At 40.8% G+C, this 15837-nt stretch overlaps 1 protein-coding gene across 11 annotated transcripts in view; it reads left to right on the forward strand.

The window, feature by feature from the left end:
* arvcfb (ARVCF delta catenin family member b) overlaps positions 1-15837 on the forward strand; it is a 217629-nt gene that overhangs the window by 86862 nt on the left and 114930 nt on the right. For 9 of the 11 annotated variants that reach the window (XM_069524213.1, XM_069524207.1, XM_069524214.1 and 6 more), the window contains exons 3-5: positions 2535-2630; positions 6961-7047; positions 7792-8011. In XM_069524213.1, the coding sequence (XP_069380314.1) occupies positions 7820-8011 (192 nt within the window). In that variant the 5' untranslated portion in view covers positions 2535-2630; positions 6961-7047; positions 7792-7819. The remainder of the gene's footprint in view (positions 1-2534; positions 2631-6960; positions 7048-7791; positions 8012-15837) is intronic. The other 2 variants (XM_069524208.1, XM_069524217.1) reach the window with 2 other exon arrangements.

Consider the following 15837-nt stretch of genomic DNA (forward strand, 5'->3'; position numbering starts at 1 on the left):
CGGGCTTAGCTTTACCTTTGATGTTTGCAGCAGAAATCCATGCACTGAGTCTATCTGTCCTTGAAATGAACAGACCCAGGAATCCCTGGAGAGGCAGATATATTCTAATCCCAGAGGCAGCTAAAACCTGAAGATGAAAGTTGATTTTTTATCGATCCTTTTTTTTCTAACTCGCAGTGTGTCTTCTGATCGTAGCTAATAAAGCGTTGTGTGGCTTCACTGCTCACTGACACATATACAACCTGAAGTCTGAGCTGCATCTGGAAGTACTTATTATGTGGAGAGCTGCCCATACACAAAAGGGGAAACTACTGGTTCATATTTCTGATTCTAAGCATGAATTTATGCAGTTCAAACTCATCTTCATCACTGATCCAGTTTTCGTCTCATATTCAGTAAAGATAAACTGTGCAAAAAATGTCCAAAAATAACCTTTAAATTAAAAATACTAATGCTGCATCAAAAACTTCTTTGGATCGTTCACGTTTCATCAACTTCACCGAAAAATAACTTTGCCTTTTTCTAAAGGTTGCATCTTCACCAGCTAATGTTTGAGATAAACTATTGATCAACTCAGTTTGGGAAATGGATTTTGGGGATATTTGTTTTTTTGTTGCATCAGAGGAAACTGTTGCTAAACTGAGGCAGTTTTTTTAGGGACCATTTCGTCCTATTAAAGCTATAGTCTTGAAATGAAGTTTGGCCTGTGAGGAAGCGTGCAGAAGGGCTGGTTTGATTTCATCATCAGTGACATGTTCAAGGGTGCAGTCGATCCAGCAGTTTTGCTGCAAGGCTTTTGTTTCCTCAGTCATCAAAGGCAGTGTAGCCTGAGGACAGGTTGGGCTGGATGGACGAGTGATTCATCCCATGGTATCAAGCATCAAAACCAATTGCAGTAGTCAACACATGGTCTTTCTCTTTCTGTGTGACTGTCTATATTATGGAAGTGGTGCAGTGAGAATACTAAAATCAAGCTGGCATATTGGTTTGTTGAAAGTAACTGTTGCCTCATTATTAAGAATCGGATATTGGCCAGACAACCTTCTGCCTCACAGGTTTAGTCAAGGATTGAGTAGTGGATTCAATCTTTCCTCTTTATTCTTATTCCAGTAGCAGCAGTACAACTTGTTGCATGTAATTCCATACTTGTATAATTAGTACCCTGGGTTTCCTTGAAGAATATCAATGTGTGTGAAGACATATTGATTAAAATTGAATGGAAGGGAGAATGACTTGTACCTAACATCATATGAAAATGCTTCTCTGAAGAACAATATCTTAAGGAGGTTGAAAAAGAAAAAGGTTCTCTGGCAAGTAATTGCGACTGGAGCATCCACAGCAAATGTGTGATTTGTTTCTGGGCCTAATTTAGCCTTGAACAGTATCGGGAAAATTTGAGATCAATTCCAAAATGAACTGTTGGCCAATGAATGGTGAAAGGGAGTGGTGATACGTACTATCATAAATTTGACTCTTGCTGACTAAGCAAGAACATGAACTCTGGCTTTAAAATAAAACAGGAGTTACATTACCTCAAAGAGGTTCTAAATAAAAACACAGGCAACTTTCTCCAGATCAGCAGAACATTGAAAATGTCTAATCTCAGAATTTTTTTTAAATGACATGAGCAGGACCATACGGCCATTTTGATTTCTTCTAATGAAAACTGAGGTTTGAGTCAGATAAGACTCCCAGATTTCTAGCCATAACTTTAACATATATTGACAGGCTGCCAAGATTATTACAGATATTACATTTCCCAGTGAGTATTAGAGCTGAGCTTCCCCTGTGCTGTATGAAGTCACTGCTGTGTCAGGCAACGTAACCACTGGACAGAATTTTGCTAAACAACTGAGATAACTCTGGACTTGAGCCAGGAAAGACAATGATTTTTCTTCCCACTCTCTATAAATGAATATGTGATTAATTCACCTGTCACTTTCTAAACATACACAAGTTGCTATGAAGGCCTCAGGCCATCTGTCTTGGTTATGAAATCCTAATAAGTGAGCTAGCTTACATTTCAGCCTATAACAATCTGATTGGATAACTCTGTTTTCATTATCTTTGGACAAAAACACAATCATCTCTGAACCGAACTTAATCGAAAATTAGGCAAGAAAATACATATTAACAATTAAATGTCAGCCTCAAATACAATCTCAAATAAAGATATGTTATCTTCTACAGTTGAGGTTAATAAAGGTCAAGGCCACTATTTGAGGAAAGTTGATAATCTAAAGAGAGTTGGGACTTACATCCAAACTGCTATTATCCATGGTGTTATGTGTACATATACTGTAGCTGGGTCTCATCTGCATAATAGTTAAATGAACACTAACACAAAAGGACCTGGAAATGAGCCTTGTTGCAACCATAGGCACCATGTGCTATACCAGTTAGTCTTGATGATGTTTCATGGTCAATACAGTTGTGAACCTGGCTTGATCGTGTTGTCATACTGTACTGTACTGTGGTTAGTGGGTTTGCTAAATACTTATTTTATACAGCACTGTATTTCTTCTATTTCACAGATCTCCCCTGGCGAACTGAACAAACGAGTCGACTCTTACAGAGCTTCTCCCGTCCTCAGTCTACTTGTGGTCTGACTGCGATCACCCACTTCAAAGGTACGCGTTTCTCTCGCTTTACACCTCCAGCCTCCTTTAATCACTTTGTTCAGCTCATCATTGCAGTAATTACATTTCTACATTCCTGGCAGTTTCTTTTTTTTGGAGGGGCTTGAAAATCCAAGACATAACTTTTCTGTTATCTCTCCTTGAGTGAGCTTTACTTCATTGCCGTTGAGGTACCTTGTACGATTTTTATTTCAATGCATTTAAGAGCTTTTTCCTTCAAGAAATATGCTCTCGTTTCAAACATTCACACAGTAGAATCAGCTGAGGTAAATGCCAGTTGAAAAACGGTTTTAGTTCTCTTCAAAGATTTGAGCATGTTTTAGAGTTGAACGGGAGAAAAAGGCAGACTCAACTGTGTAATTGAGTCTTTGAAGTCTATCACCTGGAGTTAGATACAACCTGAAACACTTAATTTCAATTGTGATGTCATATGTGCTGCAAAAGCTCTTCTTTGCATGTGTTTGCTTTAAAATCTCGGAGACTCAGAAATCAATTTTTTTGCATTTACTATCTTGAAGTTTAAGACAGATTATATTTGGTCTGATTGAAGTACTCAATCAAGGCTTTGTGCATTGCTTCAAGTGTGTTCAAAGTAACCTTTGGTTGCTTCTTTAATAGTTTTTCTTCTCAAAATTAAAAACCGATTTTTATCTCACAAATGTGTAGATGCTTCCTGAATCTGGACCTTGACCTCCTTACTGTTAGATGCTTATAATGTAGGACCTGAAGATTATTATGTGGAATCAATTCAAGGAGAGAAAAACATTACAATGCAATGCCTTTTTAAAATTCGAACTGAAAGAGAAAAATCAGGTTAGAAGCTTCTCATACAAGCTAGTAATCTGTAGCATGTTTCTGTAGTGATAAAGTATGAATTTATGTCTTTATAAACAGTTTGTCCCTTCAAAGAAACTGACAAAGACATGCATTTGCATTAAAATGTATTTTGTGTGTGTAGTTGCATGTGTGTGTGTTTGTCAGTATTTGTCTGGTCTGAAATCCTCCATGTAGCGAGGTGGTTCAAAGAAATAGGATGAAATGAAATATGGATGGTAAACAACAGATGCATTTCTTTCTGCCTCGCTTTGAAAGTGATCAGCTATGGACTCGACGCACTTATTCTGGCATCGCTCGGCAATATCCCTCTGGGCATACCACTTACTTTAATGTTCGTCAAAACAACACACACTGGAATCCTAAACTGAAGGGAGGATCATTTCTGGTGACAATGCATTCCTGTTTAAAACTTTAGTCACTTACTGCTTCAGTCTAGTGTTACCTACTAGAATGTGACATATTTACCTCAAATGACAATCATTTCCAAGTAAACATTAATTAAACGGCAAACTCTGAGGTGATGCTGCCAATTACATCAGTTGTGCATTGTGTTGATTTATTAAAACCAACTAACTGATTCATGAAATGTGATTTTGGGACAGCTGAGGTAACTTCCTTAAAAACATTTTAATAATTACCAAAACTTCATTACATTCAGTGATAAAAAAAGCTTTGTTTTTCTTCACAACAAGGAGAAATTCATACTGACTTTCATATTGTCAAATAACACTTTTCAAATCTGAAGAAATTCAGTCTTTCACTCAGCATAAATGCTCGGACAGATTAGCTAAGGAGACACAATCTCTGAGGAGGCTGGAGTTAGTGGCTCTGAAATGACAGTTCAAGTTGGAACGAGACCCCCCAATGTCAGATACACACACACATATGCAAATAAACTAGGAGGAGCAGGTGTTTTTGAATACCCAATAGTGCCACTGAGAGCTGCATCCTCAGATGGGCATCAGATGTGTTTAGACAAGGAATTAATCTGAGCTGCAATTACAGTCTCTAGGAAGGGGCAAATTGGTCATGAGGGGGGAGGAAGGAACCCACCACCCACCTAGTCCCTAATCAAGTGAATGTTTCTAACTTAATATCAGGCACTGATGGTCACACTCAATTATCCTCATCTTTTACCTCCCAATCTGTTCCCCCATCCACTTAATAACCCCCTACCCAAACCCCTCAGGACATGCGCAATGCATGCGGCTTCTCTGTGTGGCTTCCTCAGTAGCTCCACATCTTATGTGTCTCTGCTTTGATTCTTGAAGAAGACAAAATTTAAAGCAACAGTTAGACAGTTTGGGAAATATGGTAATTGGCTTTCTTGCTGAGACCCAGACGGGAAAAAGAAGAGGACTGATACCGCCCCCTAAATGGGAAGACGGGCACATGAAAGGTTTAACACCAAGTCCTCAGTGGAATGATAGCATCTTTTTGCAGATGCAGGGTGGCCTTGTGGGGAAGGCTATACTTGGCAACTTTCCACACTGGCGGTTTCAAATGGCATCAAGAGGAAACAGCTGGAATACAATATCACCAGCCATAAATCCTGTTGTATAATGTCAATCAGTCAATGCACAATCGTACCGACTAGAATTTCATCCTAGCAGAATCAGCAATGTTTCAGTGCAGCCAGACTTGATACTGTTCTCCCTCGAAGCCCTATTTTATGATTTAGTTGTAGTGTCATATAGTCAGATAACCAGACCTCCAGCAGCATTCGAAGCTGTTCTTGAGAATAACGTCAGTAAAATGCTTTCTAGTTTGCAGAGAGGGATTTGATGGCAAAGGGCCTTGTCATTAGATGATTTGTTGTGGGGGAGTCTAGTGGACCTAATGAATAATGTGCCAAGGATCTATTCCAGCAGGCCTTTGCCGTGAGCGACCACTGGGTCTGATCTGCAGATCCATGCTCAACATTGTGGCTGCATGCGTGTGGATATATTTATTGGGTGGCTATTTTTAGAACAGAGGGTTTGTGCTGAAGTGCATTATCCTTGAGGAAAATCCTTGCTACAGCACAAGTGAAGCTTGTAGCGAGACGCCGCATCAACTCCACACATGGTATACAGGTCTATTTTTTCCTTTTAATTAAAGATGTTTACACCTTAAGAGAAGTCAAATCTAACACACTTCCCTTTGTGGAATTAATTAAACAGTTAGCATTTTTTTTAAATCCCATCTCTTTGATTAGTCATTCTGGCCTCCACTCATAAACCTCCAGTAGTGATGTCCACAAATGACTTTCCTGCCCTTGGATTTGTTCTTTGATATGTTTCCATCACATAAAGCTGGGACTAAGTAGGGCGTGTGTAATTGAGGTTGGGGTTAAACGTGCAGACCGAACTGTGTTGTTATCCCCTCTGACCCAGGCCATTAGCACACATCTGCTGAACTAAAGCTTAAAAAAAGGCTGTCATGTTGGCAGAGGGGAATTCTTCAGATGCCCCTCCCTGTGCATTCTGGTCTATTTTAAGTAGGCCCAGAAGTTGGTGTTTAATGATAAGCTGTGGGGTGTAGCTGACATGCCTGCCATATTATTCCCTTTATGACTCAGGAAACAGCATCTATGTTGCTCCCCACTCCCATTCAACCCTTTAGGGTTGTGAATCATTAGAGTCCGTCATCAAGTATGACCAATCAACATAGCTTATGGCACCCTATTGCTGTCTGTTATCTCAAGGAGTGGACAGCTTTGAAAACTGATAAGGATGCTATTTTGATGCAAAGAGTCATTGCCCAGCAATGTTTCCATAACGGAACTAACTTACCAGCTGATGAGTGTAAATGCCAGTGATGAATATTTTAGTGAGACCAGTGTTTCATGACTTCTTTCACATGGATGTGGAGTTTAACTTTGATGACACAAGCTCCTCGATGCATGTTGCTTTGTGAGGAAGAGTGAAGGAAGAGTTGTGTCAGACGAGACTCAGCTCCAGATAAATAAATGATCAGCACGCAACAAACATCAAAAGAGGGATTGTGCGCTTCAAACGGAATAAGGGTCTCACATTCACCAGGTCCTATAGTGACGAATGAGTCTTGTTTATGTGCACACACATACGAAGGCACAGTTTTTGTTGCATCTACATTCATGGTCCCCTGCTGAGCCAAAACACACCACCTCAATCTTTGTCTGTGTCAGTGGCAGAATCGGCTTCAAAATACGAAAACGTCAAATGTTCACTACTCAACTGATTTGGGGAACTTTGGGGTGCCTTGGGAAGCCGTTGATCTGCCAGGCTGATGATGCAGTCAAGAAAGTACACTTAATAATGAAGATTTATATAAACATTAAAAAATATATACTCCTGAGGAATACATGAACAAACTGTGAATGATAATTTACCTGTTTCAGAAAAGTTACGTCAAATACAACTCAGACTAAAGAACATATGCTGTTTGTTGCTTTTCATTCCTCTTTTAACCTCTGGCTTTTTCTCTTTTGTCTTCCCTCTGTTTTTTCCCCTTTTCCCCTCAGTGCTGTGTTCTTCTTGCTGTCTCATCCCTCTGTTTCTGAGTGGGGGATGTCTGTTTTCTAACACCTCTCGGCCTGCTTATCTATTCGGTCTGTATTGCAGTGGAATGGTATTTCCAATCCCATTTGTTATTGTGTTGTCAAACCCCCTTGATATCACGCCATCAGTTATGGATATCAATGTCTGTTTGTTTGTGACAGTGTGATCGCCTGCAACTGTTATCTGGAAATCATGATTGTTTATGATAGCAAGTGTGTGTGTGTGTGTGTGTGTGTGTGTGTGTGTGTGTGTGTGTGTGTGTGTGTGTGTGTGTGTGTGTGTGTGTGTGATGCCAGGCTGGGGTTGTCCATATGGGTGGCTGTGGTAAAGCTTGCATGTGTTGGATTTGTGCCTGCAACGCTGCTTGTGCGTCACAATGCATTATGGCTTGGTGCATGAGTATATGCAATGACAGCGCCATTTCTCCATGCTGGCTGTTGTTCATTTGCTGGGATGTGATCATTTCTCTCCACCTAAGACTTTGACATAAGGTCTTTCTTTTTGGGACCAATGTAAGGTTGTTTCTTCAGGGTATGGACTCAAGAAACCAGTCTAAAGTAAACCAATTTGATTTTAAGCCCATGCCCCTCCAGTCACCCAACTTCTTGAATTGTTCCATTTCAATGTGTCTTGTTGATCATTTATAGCTTTGGCTGAATGCCAAATCATTAATGTCATATGTTGGCCAGTAAATAAGTCTTGATGCCACTCGCCCAGCTTGTTGGGTCTAGGTGTCTTTAATGACCTGGTACCCCCTCCTCCCCCTTCTCTTCCCTCCCTTACCAACTTGAAAGATCGGTACAACTGCGACCAACACTGAACATGGAGGACTATGACGTTCGCTCAGCCGCCAGCATCCTGGCCTCAGTGAAAGAACAGGAGGCACGTTTTGAGCAGCTGACCCGAGCCCTCGAGGAGGAGCGTCGCAACGTCACCCTGCAGCTAGAGCGCGCCAACATGCCTCCCAACGCCACCACCAGCCAACCGCTAGCATGGCAGCAGGTGGTGATGCAGGTAAATGATGCCAGCATGCTGGCCAACCACCCCTTGTCTTTTTCAACCACCAACTTGACATACCATATGTCTGCCTCCCTGCTTACCTCAGTGAAGTCGCATTCGCCTCTCCTGCTCCCTCCTTCCATCAGCAAGTTCATTCCATCATCACGTCTGCTCACGGTCATTGCTTTTAATCACTGGTGGAACTCAGTAATCTCTCTGTTCAATTCCCCTGTGATTTGGGACACTTGTTCCTATTGTCTGGACCCACTGTCCTGGATGTTACACAATAATCTGCTCTGTGGTGACTCATCTTTAAAAGCGAGCTGATGAGATTCAACCTCTCATTATGTCTTCTTTCACATCCCTCCCTCTACGCCACTGCCTGCCATCCAATCCCATCTTCTTTCGCCCACTGGTCTTTGATATTGTCTGGTGGTGCTGCTGATTGGATGTGGCCTTTTGCTCAACTCTGGCCAGTGTGTGGGAGATATTAGAGTCCTGGCCAGGGATCCTGTCAATGTTGGCTGACTCTGCAGGAGGAGGAAATGTGAGATGTAGAAATGACACAGATGTAATCCCCTAAAAAATGTCAGCAGGCACAACAACGCATTGATTCACGTACTTGAAACTGAGGTGAAAGGCAACAGTTAACGCTTCTTGTCTTAGCAACTCCCAAGGTCAGGAAATGTAACATCTTAATATTCAGGTTCTTATCATCTTTTGAAGGGCTGTCTCATGCATGTGTTGCTGTTGTGCTAATATCCTCACATAATTTTACTGTGGTTTTACTCTTGCATATTTCATTTCTGTGGAGAAACTGTACACGTTGAAAGCACGATTCAGTGATGCTGCACTAGTAGCATCACTAGATGCATCACCTTTAATCACAGTAAACGAGGCCTTCTCATTTTATTGATACAGCAAAACTTCAAGAGCTGGAACAGGTTTGCCTACATTTGCCTGGTGTCTGTGTTCATTTTTAAAGGGGTTGCTGCCACTTTGGCTTTGTGAAGTGAAATGAAGAGGATGCAAAGAATGTATACTGTTAAGTGTGTGTGTGTGTGTAAGAAATACCCTCTTCATAAACTCGCCAATGATTTACTTGACAGTGTTTAACATGACAGGTGCGGAATTAATATGCTTTTTTTTTTATCACTCACAGATTAGACTGACAGAGATTTGTGTGTGTCTGTGTGTGTGTGTGTGTGTGTGTGTGTGTGTGTGCGTGTGTGCGTGTGCGCGTGTGCGAGCACTGCAACGTTGACCCACTCCATTCACATGATGAGGTGGTATGAGTGATGAGGAATGCATCAGGTTGTTCTCTTTTACTTTCACATCTCATCTTTGGTCACACACACAAACACGCATGCACCTACGCACACACACACACACACACACACATACAATCCCCAGGATGCATGATAAATGAAAATGGAGCATGGATCAGTATCTTAGGGTTCAGACTCACAACCTCATGGTCAGAGTTAGTGAGCCTCCCATTGTTCAAAGGTGGGGTAACAAAAGAAAAATAGTGAAGACAAATGAAATCAGTTGCCAATGACGGTGAAAACCAACTGATCAAGAGGGACTTGGCTACACAGTGCTCACCTTGGAACAGATTGGTCCTAATTATCTGTCTTCATTGTTTGAGCTTGGTTGATTACTTCACATGCTCATCAGCAGAGTCCTGTATGATTAGTCACTCTAAACTACTGCCCAACCCCACTTGGATGGTTTTGACACAGCAGACTCCTCTGTCCAGTCCAGCCTGGATGTGAAGTGAGGCATGGCCTCTGGACAGCAGCCAAATGGTTCAAATAAATAATACAGCGCTGGTTTGACAGTGATATAGCAGTCATTTCCTCCTCCGATTTAAAGTCTAAAAGATTTATTGCTGTTCTACTTTGGTGACAAATCTTTTGGATAATGCTCATGTGAATGTAAAAATATTTGCATGATAGGGAAGAGTTTTTAACAACTCCAACAGCGTGGTTCTAAGGCTGCTAACGCGTTGGTTAGTCATTCTGCCCACTCGCAATTCAGGCTGATGATGAACTATTGTGTGTTGTATGTTGCACACATATGGACGATCCTATGAGATCTACTGACTTTGAGGGTGCCTTGACTTGATCGACACAAGGTTGACTTTTTTTGTGTTTTAATAAAATATCCTGACTATTATATGGACTGCAATGACATTATATCAATACATTTTATCAAGTTATTTATCCCGATGACTTAATTGATCCTCTGACTGCTCCTCTAGCAGCCCCATGATGTCTATAGCCCAATGGATAGAGATTTTTTTAAGCCAATACCAAATTCAACAATTTTTGTGTTTTAAAAATCTAGACACAGTATATTGCCTATATATAGCCTATAATGGCGAATAATGAATTTCTTTGTCTCACCGATAACATAAAACATTTTTAAATCTTCCTTTAAACAAGTGTGACCAAAAAATCCATAGAGAATGTTGCAGATCAATTTTATCTGCTAAATGTCAGCATGGTAGCGTTGGTGAAATAAGCAGTGATTTAAGCATACTGATATAAGAATTTAGCTAAAAGCACTACTGTGTGCAACTGTACTGAATCACTAGCATCTAAAATAGACTCTTGGCCTTGTTTAACCACAAATTAAGATTTTGTGTGAAGTAGAAACCTTCAAGAATTTCATGATGGTTTTGTCGGCTAAAAGTGCTACAGACCACACATTGTTTTTACTTCCAAGGTCTTAGTCTGTCCTGTAGAGAATCACTCTCTGGGATTAACACCCTGTGTGTAAAACCGAAAAGGATTAAAGAATCTTGTGATTCATCATGTTTAAATATATTATGTTATTTTTTGGCCCTTAATCTTAACACTGAGTAGAAGGTAAATCACCACAGGATGCTTTGATTGGAACAATGACTGTGGGAAAAGGTTCTTCTGAACAGCACTGGCCTACTTTCTCAGACTTTTCTAATTGAATTCTGATCCTCAGTCACTTCAATGTAACACTTTATGAATTGCTGCCAAGGAGGAGAATTAGTGTTTATGCTGCTGTGTCCTATGATGTTAATCATAACAATGATGTTGGCCACTCTTTTAGCTTTCCTGATTATATTATCAGAAGAGATTCACTGATGTGGACCATCCACATTCATCAACAGCCCCAACATGTGAGCACTTACATGCTAAGATCATACCCTGTCTTCATTTGATATCACTTTTTCCTTTGGTAATTGATTTTTGCCTGAAGGAGCATTATCAGCAAGGCTCTGAAAGGTCAAGTGGTGCATGGTGACTGTTCAATGTGTGCAGAAAGGCAGACAGCACTCAGACAACCATGTCTGTCTGGAGCTAAGGGAGAAGGTGACCTCATTTCATATACACCAGACGCCTAATCTACCCACGGCCGCTGCTTGACGCATGCATAGTTCCCATCTCGTACCGCATACGATCACCCAGCTTTGAATAGGCAGGGCTCCACATGAAAGCTTGTCTGCTTGTCTGGGACAAGTGAAGTTTTTGTAGGGCAAGTGGAAGAGAAATTTAATGAACAACAAATACAGTTTGATCGTATTATGCACCACTGACTCATTACATGGATTTTTAGATAAATTGATAACTGTTCTGAGACTAATGCTCTTTGTCCCTGCTATATGTCTATTCCAGAATTCAGAATTAACAATTCAGCAGTCACTCCAAATATCCCGCAGCTTAGGAATCACTTACAGTTCAAACATTCAGTGGAACAGTGGCGGTGATGTTCCTGGACAGGTGTCAGGAAAAGCACCAAGAAGAAGAAACGTTAAAACTGAACCATACAAGTCAAAGAGAGATGCAGATTTGTGAACAGTAACTGTGTGCACACACAGACAAAAACATCTTTTCGGCAGATTCTTAAAGCCTTGAATGCACATCATTTTGTTTTATAAACCTCAGTCATTGTGTCACTTCAACAGTTATTCACAAATTAATATGTGAACGCTCTCACATGTGACCATTACGCACTACTGTGGCTAATTCTTTACCACTAATTTAACAACCATACCTGTAATCTGTCATCATGGTAATATCTCAATCATTATTAAATGTCAGAGGTATAAACATTAATAAACATATAAAGCCAATAGTGAGAAATACTTGCTTTGCAATTCAGGATGACATATAAAGGTCATTAGCAGGAAGGTAATGGCTTGAATGTCAAAAAATAAGACTAATAAATAATTTAAAAGTTGATAAATATGCCTCAGTGACATTTTATATAAGGCCAGGGAGAATGGAGCATACTAATGCAAATGTAAAATAACAAACAACATTTTATTGTAGCCACATTAATAAAATTCATAATTGAAGTCATTTACTGTTTATTAGATAGAGAAAGTGGAGAGAGACGGAAAATGTGGGCTGGAGAGGAGGACATGCAGTTAGTGGTCTGGCCGGCCAGGAGGTGAACTGAGGACCTGCTGCTCAGAGCATGTATGTCCATGTGGTTTATGCATCCTGACCATTCGGCTATGTGGTCCCCTCAATTATTTTAATTTCACCCGTACAAGTAACTTTTGTTCCTGGACGAGTGAAAGGTAAATTTGAATAATTGTCGAGCCCTGAAAGGAAACTACATAATTTCTCTTTCTGTGGATATCAAAAAATACTGCTGTTTGGTATTCCGATGCTACATTCGGCAGGCGTCTAGCATTGCAGGGGCATACCATCCCTTGTGCAAATGTTGTGGGAAGTTTTCAAAGGCTTGTGAGCTTTAAAGAAAGGGAACAGTGCAGCCTTTGATCTGTGGTGAAGATGTGCAGGCTCCGGCCCTGCGATGGCACCACAGTACTCAACCAACAATCGCTTCAGCTGCCCTCCACCCACTTTCATCCCCACAGCCCCCCCTCAAGCCCTGTCTAGGCACAATGGATACAAAGGGCTAAGGGTGCTATAGCGACAGAAGATCTATCCTTCCACTGGCAGGGCTCGGGAGCTCCTGTACCCTCATAAATCACCTGCCTAACAATGAGCCTTAGTATGCCCCCTCCCTTCCTCTTGTCTTCATTCCTCGCTGTGCCATCGAGAACTTTCTCGCCTCCCATAAACACCCTAATTACCTTGGTGTGAAAGTGCCCACTTTGTTTATTTTTGTGTACCAGACTGTTCCCGTGTCCCTCCTACACTTATTTTCTTTCAATTTATAGGTTCAATGTTGCAGCCTGCAGAAAGTCTCATGTCAATCCTTTAATAACATTTATGTGTGTTTTCCCTGTTTCCATATGAAACAGTGAATCATATCTCATACAGTGTAAAGGTTAACTGGTCGACTGGTTGTGACCTTTCCACTAATATTTCTAAATAATCTTCAGAGAAAAATACAAATAGAGACAAATAGAGCAGCAGTACAATCGTAAAGGTGGAAGGATTTTCCAGTAATCTCAAAGCCGAGGATACAATTCCTCCTTATAGCATGGTGACATCTAAAGCTGTGTTTCCCAAAGGCTCCCAATGGTTCTCAATCCTCAACTATGAGATGCGTCACCCTGACATTTTAATTGCTATGAATCGCTGAGTTTAGGAACCAGTGTAAGATAGACAGATGGATGGAGAGATGAATAGATAAACCTTTATTCATCACCATGGAAGAAATGTGGGTATTACAGCCACGCAAGCAAAAAATGTATTGTTATAAAAACTGAACTGATTTAACTAGAACTATAGAAATACAATCAATTCAGTTCATCCACTGGTGATTTGCTTGAACTAGTTGTTTAAAAATATTTCAAATTGACAGTAATGTTTAAAGTAGAAGCAATGAATCAGATATGATGTGTACAATAATATTAAATGTAATGTTTTATTATAGAGTAAACAGTACAGCAATAAAGCTTGGCCGAAGATATATAATACATATATAATAAATATAGTATGCACACAATCTAAGGGTTTCTAAAGGCAGTGTGATCCATTTATACTTCTAATAAATGTATTTTACATTTGAGTCACAAAGACTTTCCCACTAAGCAGCTCAACCTTCAGTAAAAATGCAGAGTGATTCTGCTATTTACATTCAAGATCATCTTTTATTCATCCCCTCTTCAACATTATTTGTCACGTTCGAGGTGATGACCCATGATTCACGCTGCTAACCGCTCGTGGAGGGGGGGCAAGTTCTTTTTGTGTCTCAGCTCGGCACAGGGGCTGACATGCAAAGAACTTTTAGAGAGACTGGGGCTGTGCATATTCTTCTTGTTCGGATGAACAGGGCGAGAGAGAGGTTTCAAAGATAGAGCAGCGGAAAAACCTTTTGTACTCTGGGCTATTTATGTTCCCCTGAGGCGGCACAGACCTTCATCCTTCAGACCAGCCCTGACATTGGTGGACTTAATGCCTGTCCTGGTGCACCTCGCTGTCATTTGATCACAATCCATTAAACCATTATGCTCACTAAAAGCTCTAAGAGTGGTATCTGAAAACTACTCCCACTTCCTCTACCACACATCCTCACTTACTCACAAAGGTGAACACACATGCCAAATATCATTTGAGGGCGATGCCTCGGCCTGAAAGTTTTTTTCGAGGACGTGGAGGTCTTCGTGCGTACGTGAAGATGACCGTGGGCTTGCCCTTTGAGTTCAGAGACTAAACAGTTTTGACCATATGTTTGAAATAAATCCCCTCTCCTTCACGGGACACTACTGCCACCTGAGGAATGTGACCTGTGTCCAGCAGGGTATCCAAACAACGTTGGATGCTGACCCCCCTTCAATGGAAAAAATCTAAATTGAAAACAGTTTTAGGACTTGGTAGCTGGGTTGGTGGTGTTCCCTAAAGTCTTGATTTAATTATCATCATGTGTTTAACGTACTTGTGCGACATTTTTACAACATGACTTACAAGCATGTAAATAGCCACCAAATGAGGACCAGAAGCTGCACTCAGCCTTGTTTTTGAAGGCTTGCAGGAGTAAATTTGAACTTTATTGGACAGAGCATTCCTTAAGACTACAGATGCTTTAATAGCGAAAAGGAACTTGGAGTGAAACTTTTCTTTTCAATTTCACCCGTGTTCTTTAATAAAGGCCAATGTGGATATTTAGTTCTATTGCCAAGTAAACAGTGTCTTCCACTTTATTGCTACTTGGCAAATACATTTGTGTAAACTGTCCTTGGGATCTAATGTGAAGTGGAAGACACAAATGAACTTTTGTTAAAAGTGTTCACTGTAAAACCCTTCATGATTCATGGAAAGAGGCACAAACACAGCTGAACAGACAAATCAACCAAAGAAGTCTGGCAAAAAATTCTCGTGAGCAGATGAAGGAACTCTGAAAGGAAATTCTGAAACTCTCAGGTGGTGCTTTACCTGGGATTAGTCGAATATCTCAATTCTGTTTAATGTTAACAAAAGCAAACCTCTTGGGGTTTGCCAGTAAATCATCTTGCTCCCACCTGCCAGACGGTTATCAGCATGTGAATCCATAGCAACGGCGGGGGTGTGTATGAGCAGTAACTGTAATCTTTAGATGGTATTCCATCCGATCATAGTGATAAAGTCCGAGCCGCACATACATCTATTGACTTTGCAATGTGGCTGACTATATGAGTTCTGGCGTTGCCTCAGGGGCAGACACACTACCTAGCTGGGCAGGCTATAAAAAGACTGGACATCACAGAGTCTGGAATTTGTAGACTATTGCTGTTTTGTGTCACGGAGTTGCTCACACACACTTGGTTTAAAAACCTTCTAATTTGTCTCAAGTTGAAGCCAGGCTGTGGGGCCCTCTTTATATGATGGTGTATTTGAAAAGGGTAAAGTTGGAGGAGGGTGGGCTTGGTATGTGAACTGTCTCACACACAGTGTCGG

This window comes from Paralichthys olivaceus, chromosome 4, assembly GCF_024713975.1.
Source record: "Paralichthys olivaceus isolate ysfri-2021 chromosome 4, ASM2471397v2, whole genome shotgun sequence".
Lineage (NCBI taxonomy): Eukaryota > Metazoa > Chordata > Actinopteri > Pleuronectiformes > Paralichthyidae > Paralichthys > Paralichthys olivaceus.